Source organism: Triticum dicoccoides, chromosome 6B, assembly GCF_002162155.2.
Source record: "Triticum dicoccoides isolate Atlit2015 ecotype Zavitan chromosome 6B, WEW_v2.0, whole genome shotgun sequence".
Classification (NCBI taxonomy): Eukaryota; Viridiplantae; Streptophyta; class Magnoliopsida; order Poales; family Poaceae; genus Triticum; species Triticum dicoccoides.
In genome coordinates, this window is record NC_041391.1 from 71796581 (window position 1) to 71803922 (window position 7342).

Below are 7342 nucleotides of genomic sequence, written 5' to 3' on the forward strand. Positions count from 1 at the left end.
ATTTAACTCATTGTAATAATGTTTCTAGGTGTCACAGAAATCAGTAAATTCGTGTACTGTATAATGCGCTGAAATCGCCTTCTTGCTTCACAGAATGTAAGAGAAAGGTTCCTTTCAGGTTCATGTTATTCTGACAGCACCAGGCATCGAGGAGCAGGGTCAACAGCCAAGGTAGAGATAAACAAACTCTTGGATTGAAATATGAAAGATTTGATCCTATTGAGCATTATTATGAAACCAGTTCATGCATATTTTCACAAAACTATGTTCTCCTAACAGAAACCTCTTCTTTTTCTGCATAAGAGGAGATGCTGGATCCCTTTGCACTGGTTAAAGATGAAGTGTCCGAAGTCTCAAACAGACTGCGTTCGATGGTGGCAGCTGAGGTGCATGCTCTAAATTACACCCCTGTCCTGAATTACACCGTGCGCGCTGTGTGCTTTGTGGCTTTGTTAACCTTGTATCTCCAACATGGATCATGACTGCAGGTACCTGAACTGACATCAGCAGCTGGATACTTCTTCAGAGCTGGAGCTGAAGGGAAAACAACATGCCCCACTGTAAGTCTAGAGTCCAGACTCAGGGTGGTACTGAATATCCTGTCATTACATGAAGAAACGTGTTGCTGTTTTCTTGGGCACAAGTATATATGATGTATGTACCTGTCCTTATCGCATCAACATAAGTTATTGATAATTTGTGTGTCAGGTTCTACTATTGATGGCCTCAGCTATACGAACAGACACTCCTGTCTCGACTATTGGTTCGATGAACGAACTTCGTGCAAAACCTATGTGCATTGCTGAGATAACTGAAATGATTCATGTACACATCATAATCCTTTCTTATTTCCTTGAGCTCTCTATAAGATAACAGGATTATTTATTTCAGTGACTTGTCTTCTTCTTTCCCATTTTAGGTAGCAAGTCTTATCCATGATGATGTTCTGGATCTTGCTGATACCAGACGTGGTATGGACTCCCTGAACTCTGCAGTGGGAAACAAGGTAACCGAACATTTCATGTATACTAGTAATGTGCCCGTGCGTTGCTACAGAGCTACAGGATAGAAGAAAATAATGTTCTATCATTCACTGTATCGTCACTCTGCTCCATAGGTTGGGCAATTTGTCTCCAGATGTTCCGATTCGCATTCCTTTCAATTTTTACAGAGAGAGCATGATATGGCAATAAATCTGTTTTTGGCTTACTATGGGTGAGTAAGCAGGTGGGGATTCAATTTCATAAGACTGTTGTTCAATAGCTTCGATTGTACTCCTTCATTTTAGCTATCTAGACTTTCTCAAATAGAAAAATATTATAGCAATCTCTTGTAGTCTTACATATGCAAGCAAGCCTTTTTATACAGTACATGTTCATAAACACAGACTTTGTGCTTCAAAAACAAACAATTTGACCGATACTGAGCCAGCCTAGCTATCAGTTTTGTGGCTGCAACTCAAATTATGTTTAATTCTCATATCTACAGTGCCTTCCAAACAATTAGGAAAACTGATGCTATCTTGCAGCTTGCGATATTGGCTGGTGATTTCCTACTTTTCAGGGCATTTTCTGCTGCCGGGTCTCTTGACAATGCTGAGGTGTGATGTTTATCCATTTTTTTTCATAGCCCAATAATTCCTTGCTTAATTCAGTTGATGATGTTAGATAGGATAAAGTGACCTGTGAATGCTAATGCAATCAAAGACATCCATAAAGGAGAAAAAAGTTTTCTTTGAGCATGTCACCTCTCATGACACCCTGAGAATTTCTCCACTTCTTGCAACAACAGATTTTATGAGTTGTTTTCCACAATGGGTATTTCGAAGTTTTTTTTTCGAAAAGGTTATTTCAAATATTGATAGCATTAATATACCCATGATCTTTCTTCCCCTCTATTTTTTATTCTTCGCTGCAGGTTGTATCGTTACTAGCAACAGCTCTAAACAACCTTGTGACGGGTGAGCTGATGCAGATGAACGTAACTCCAGCACAACGCTGCAGGTAGATATCCAATTCAATTTTATTGATTTTCTAGCATAAATAATAAATATCCTGTAAGTACTGTTTTACTAGTAATGAAGCACACAAAGAGCAAGAAAGAATGTTAATATGATTGATGTTGCTAACTCCTTTATAGTATTAATTACCTATATGCATCAGACAACAGCAAATCCAAAAGAGTCTGGAAGTACTTCTCATAGTTGTAACATTCATATTTTAAATAGGTCATTGGTTCTAAAGTGTCAACATTAAAAGCTTGAGGTGGCCCTGTTCCAGATCCAAGGAAACCAAGCAAAGTAGTGTAATATGGGTTCATCCAACACGCATATCTGGTATTTTAGTTAATTTGACACCTGAGATCTTGTTCACGATGCACGCACAGCATGGATTACTATTTGCAGAAGACATACTACAAGACAGCTGCACTGATTTCAAATAGCTGCAAAGCTGTTGCGGTTCTTGCTGGCCAAACAGCAGATGTTGCTGCCCTTGCTTATCAGTATGGCAGGCACTTGGTTAGTTGAATTTTTCGTGCCCACAATCTCTTCTTTTGCTTGCTAACCACGCATGAACTACTAAGGCAACCTTTGCTCTACTGTCCCCTGCCACTCTGTCAGGGTATAGCATATCAGCTGATCGACGACATCCTTGATTTCACGGGCACATCCGCGTCACTAGGCAAAGGCTCCTTGTCTGATATCCATCAGGTAATAGCATTACTCTTGGCCACTTCCACACTGAAAATTGTTTAACTTTCTGTTACTGAGTGACTATTCCACCTGAGCTACCATGTTATGACTAGAGTAGCACAGGTCTTGAGTCGTTTTGTTGGTGTTCCTCAAAGCATTATGGTTTAGTTAGCACAACAAAACCACCATCGTGTCGAGTTTCAAATTTCAAATGTCTCCGTTGTTGCTTTTCCAGATATGAATATGCAAGAAATGATATACATTCCTTTACATGTACAGGGAATCGTGACCGCTCCTGTGTTGTTCGCAATGGAAGAGTTCCCTGAGCTACGTGAGAGTGTAGAGCGTGGATTCCATGACCCTTCAGACGTTGCTACTGTCAGTGCTGAAACTCCTTTTTTCTTTCAAGTAATATAATGAAGATATTTGGCTGTGAAATGATCAATGCCAGAGTGCTCACTTTTACATTTCAGGCCCTTGAATACCTTGCGAAAAGCGAGGGAATCGAGAGGACAAGGTTGCTTGCTACTGAACATGCAAAACTGGCAGCGCGTGCAATCGATGCTCTTCCTGAGGTTGGGGATAGAGTTGCGCTGATCTCGAGGCAAGCACTCAAAGACCTTGCTCAGAAGCTCATCAGGAGAACAAAGTGAAACGAGAATATGCGATACATTGTTTGAGGAAGAAAGCTATTCCATCTGCGGCACATTGAGTTGAGGGCTTCTGAAGTTTTTTTTGAAACTGTTAACAAAAAAATAGTAGCTGTGGGTACTGTTATGACATGAACACATCCAATTTTCACCCAAAAGCATCACAAGTTATGCCTTTTTTATTTGACAAACAGTCAAACTGTAGCATGTCCACCCCCCACAAAATGTGCAATACTTCTATTTAACATTAGAGTGCAAAACTGTTAGAAAAGAACTCATAGATCTACATCGGAATATTGCTCGAAGCAGTGACCGGAAGCAGCACTGCAAGTAGCCATAGCCAGATAGAGAGTGAACTTGTGTAGGACGGGCTACTTGTAGTCCGTTTATTTAAAAAAAATGTCAAATGATATTTCCAAGTTTTTTAAAAATAAAAAATCATGTGAAAAGTTACACTGCATATTCACGACGGATTTGTAATTTTTTGTTAAAAAACTATTATGATTTGCAAGCGATGAAAAAAATATCCTGGCCCACAACAAAAAAAGTTGGCCCATTTTCCTGTATGTATTTGTCTTTTTTGTCTACGTTACGTATGGACTTATATTGTAATGAAAAAAATTCGAATGTGTTATATATGTATTTGTGTATGTACAAAAAACAGTTCAATTTCTTCTGTACTGTTGAAAATTGTATTTTAAATACGGGCTATATTGGCAATTTTTGTGGCCAGATACCCTAAGGAAAAGGCTAAAAACCGAGGACGGTGTTTGGTGCCGGGGAGCATCTGATTTTGCTGATGAGCAGTAAAATCAAAAGAAATAGAAAAACATTTTAAAAAAATTGTCACAAAAGTTGCACAAGTTTTCTAGGTGTATGCAAAAAATTGTGGCGACATGACATCATAGGAGATCTGGACAAAAAAACAGAGTATTGAGAGAGGTTCAATTTTTTTTGATTTGGAGCACTAATTTTGTTTTTCCTGTCCCGAGCTCCTCCCATGTCACATTGCCATGAAACTTTGCACGCCCACAGAAAACTTGTTCATCTCCGAAGTATAAAATTTTCAGATTTTTTTGCTATTTTTTTTATCTTTTAGATATGCTCGTGTCTAGCTATGGATTTCACTACAAAACCCTAGTGGACAAGATTTCCCTATTGTATACTCTAGGGGAAATGCCCTAGGGTGATGGGAATATCTTTGTTTCCCTTGGATTTCAGGAGAATACCCTTAAGCAACGAATAAATTCCCATGGGTTTGGAGATTCTAGAAGTCATGGTATGGTCCTCAACGTGCATCCGATGGTTTCTCCAGTAGTGTGGAAGAGCCCTCGACTCTCTCATCGCTAGAACTAGCGTTACATCGTTAGCCGATAGAGAGGTTGAATACAGTGATGGATCCGGGTGAATCGAACAGTTTGCGTGCAAGGCAATTAGATGGCTCTTGAGCCCGCTTGCACCGGTCGACTGGCGCCTAGTGTCGGCCTATTGTGTCTGCATGTACCCTTTGATGCTTCATTATGTATCCATAAAATCTACGGCTTATTGTGTCTACATGTACCCTTTGATGCTTCATTCTGTATCCATAAAATCTACTCCCTCCGTAAAAAGTATAAGAGCGTTTAGATCACTGGCGTACTCTTTATATCAGTACAATGTTCATACCACTAATACTAAATTGGTGTAGAGGGGTGAGACAGCGAGGCGAAACTCGAAAAGGAACGAAGAGGGCTTGGCGCGACTGAGCTGGGCGAGCACAACGGCGCCGTAGGCCAGTCCTAGCGTGTCAGTCCACGCACCACTCGCTTACCCATCGTCTCGATCGGCCCGGAAAAGCCCAACGGACAGGGACGCCTTGACACGACCATACCCGTCGCCGTCGGCCCGGAAGACGCCGGAAGCCAGGCCCAGCCAAAAGCGCTGGCCGCGCGCGTGGACGCCACGCCGCCTGTCGTCTCTCTCCCCCAACCAACACCGAGCTCACACTCGCTCAGCCCTCGCCAGCTCGTCCGTCCGTTCGTTTCCTTATCTCCTCTCCTGCTCCTCCCTCCACCCCCACCACCAGTCCAGGACGCACGCACGCAGCTCGTACGCCCATGGCCGCGCCCATGGCCTCGCCGCTCACGGCCGTCGCCCGCGCCGCCCGCCTCCACCCCGTCTCCTGCTCCGCCTCCTCCTCCTCTCCCAAGAACCCCAAACAGTCGTCGTCGTCGTCGTCGTCTTCGCCGCCTGCTGTGCCGTCGCTGAGGTCCGCGGCGGTGGCGTTGGCGGGGGCGGTGCCGCTGCTGGCGGCACTGCCGCCGCCGGACGCGCTGGCCGTGGGCGGCGAACTGGGGATCATCGAGGGCCGGACCGTCGCGCTGCTGCACCCGGCCATCATGGGCGGCCTCTTCGCCTACACGCTCTGGGCGGGCTACCTCGGCTGGCAGTGGCGCCGCGTCCGCACCGTCCAGGACGAGATCACCGAGCTCAAGAAGCAGGTCCGCCCCGCCGCCGCCGCCGCCACCCCCGCCGCGGTCGGCGCCGGGGACTCTGCCTCCCCGCCCCCGCCCCCCGCTGCCAAGTCCCCCACCGAGATCAAGATCGAGGAGCTCAGCGAGGTAAGTGACTAGCATAACACTCGCCTTCGAGCTCGTTCGACTTACAATGGCACCGTGATTGATTGCTCTGTTCCATCGCCATGTGCGACGCAGGAGAGGAAGAAGCTGGTGAAGGGAGGCTTCCGGGACCGGCACTTCAACGCGGGGTCGATCCTGCTGGGCCTGGGCGTGACGGAGTCCGTCGGCGGCGCGCTCAACACCTGGCTCCGCACCGGCAAGCTCTTCCCGGGCCCGCACCTGTTCGCGGGGGCGGCCATCACCGTGCTCTGGGCGGCGGCCGCGGCGCTGGTGCCGGCGATGCAGAAGGGGAACGAGACGGCCAGGAGCCTGCACATCGCGCTCAACACCATCAATGTGCTGCTCTTCATCTGGCAGATCCCCACGGGGCTCGAGATCGTCGGCAAGGTCTTCGAGTTCACCAACTGGCCATGAGCTCCAGCTAAGCAGGCCATGATCGCCGTCAAGGTCTTCGAGCTCGGGGTTGTTTGATTCGTCTCTCTCTGTTCATAAGATCGTAGCTGACTTTGGAGTGTGAAGTTTTGTTGCTGTCACGAGTAAATAAAAAACGAATTTGCAGTGCTTTTTGTGTTCCTTTGCCGAATAACTGAAAAAGGCTACTCGCCCCGCTTTATATATATATATAAAGCAACGACCAAACATCACAAGCCAACGCAAACCAGCACCAAACACGATGCCGTAACAAACACGATGCAAGTTACAAGGGTGCCAAAGATCAACCACAACACCCCATGCAACTCCGAGTAGACCACAAATAGACGCTAAGCAACGCTACAGAGTCGATGGAGCCCTCAACCGTGAAAGACACCGCGAAGAGGTGAAGCTGAACGTCGACAAGCCGTGAGCTACAAGGCGGTGCCTTCAAGAGATCACGACACCGGAGCGCCGCTACTACCCGATCCCAAAGGATCAAGATTTTCATCTAGAGCACGACGCATGATCCAAACCAACCACGACAGAGACTTCAAGAAGTAGATGACGTCCATGGACGTCGCCTCCATCAGCATAGCCAGCGCCAGACAAGGTTTTCACCCTGGCACGCTCCACATTCGGTCAGTGAGCGGCAAATAATGAAATCTCCGCCATACCACCATCACGGAGCGCCAACTACGAACCATCATGCCACCCCCATGGCCATGGTAACTAGCATGCACCCGAGCCCCGGTGTCAGCCCACGAGCACCGCGGCTTCTATCACCAGGGCCGTCATCCAGAAGACCGGGCATACTCGAGCCTATCCAAGGCCACGGGCGAAGCATTGATCAACATACCCCGACCGACATGGCCATGGCGATCAGGACCAGGAGCAACTAGGCCGAGGGAAAGGTGAAAGTGCACGAGTAGAACTCGTCCACAACATGCACCCCTATGCCGGTGACGAGT

General features: G+C 46.6%; 1 protein-coding gene and 1 pseudogene across 1 annotated transcript; both read left to right on the top strand.

Moving 5' to 3' along the window:
* The first annotated feature begins 201 nt into the window (after nucleotides 1–201).
* On the top strand, nucleotides 202–3487 carry LOC119320759 (annotated as a pseudogene).
* A 1827-nt stretch (nucleotides 3488–5314) lies between these two features.
* On the top strand, nucleotides 5315–6526 carry LOC119324859. The gene is made up of 2 exons (XM_037598628.1): nucleotides 5315–5942; nucleotides 6036–6526. The coding sequence occupies exons 1-2, from the start codon at nucleotides 5439–5441 to the stop codon at nucleotides 6372–6374; spliced, it is 843 nt and encodes a 280-aa protein (XP_037454525.1). The 5' UTR covers nucleotides 5315–5438; the 3' UTR covers nucleotides 6375–6526.
* Nucleotides 6527–7342: the final 816 nt, after the last annotated feature.

Bases quoted from the DNA above. Each gene is read 5' to 3' on its own strand.
- LOC119324859 (XM_037598628.1), top strand. From the start codon at position 5,439: ATGGCCGCGCCCATGGCCTCGCCGCTCACGGCCGTCGCCCGCGCCGCC. The intron at 5,943-6,035 runs GTAAGTGACTAG...TGTGCGACGCAG, and splicing joins AGATCGAGGAGCTCAGCGAG to GAGAGGAAGAAGCTGGTGAA.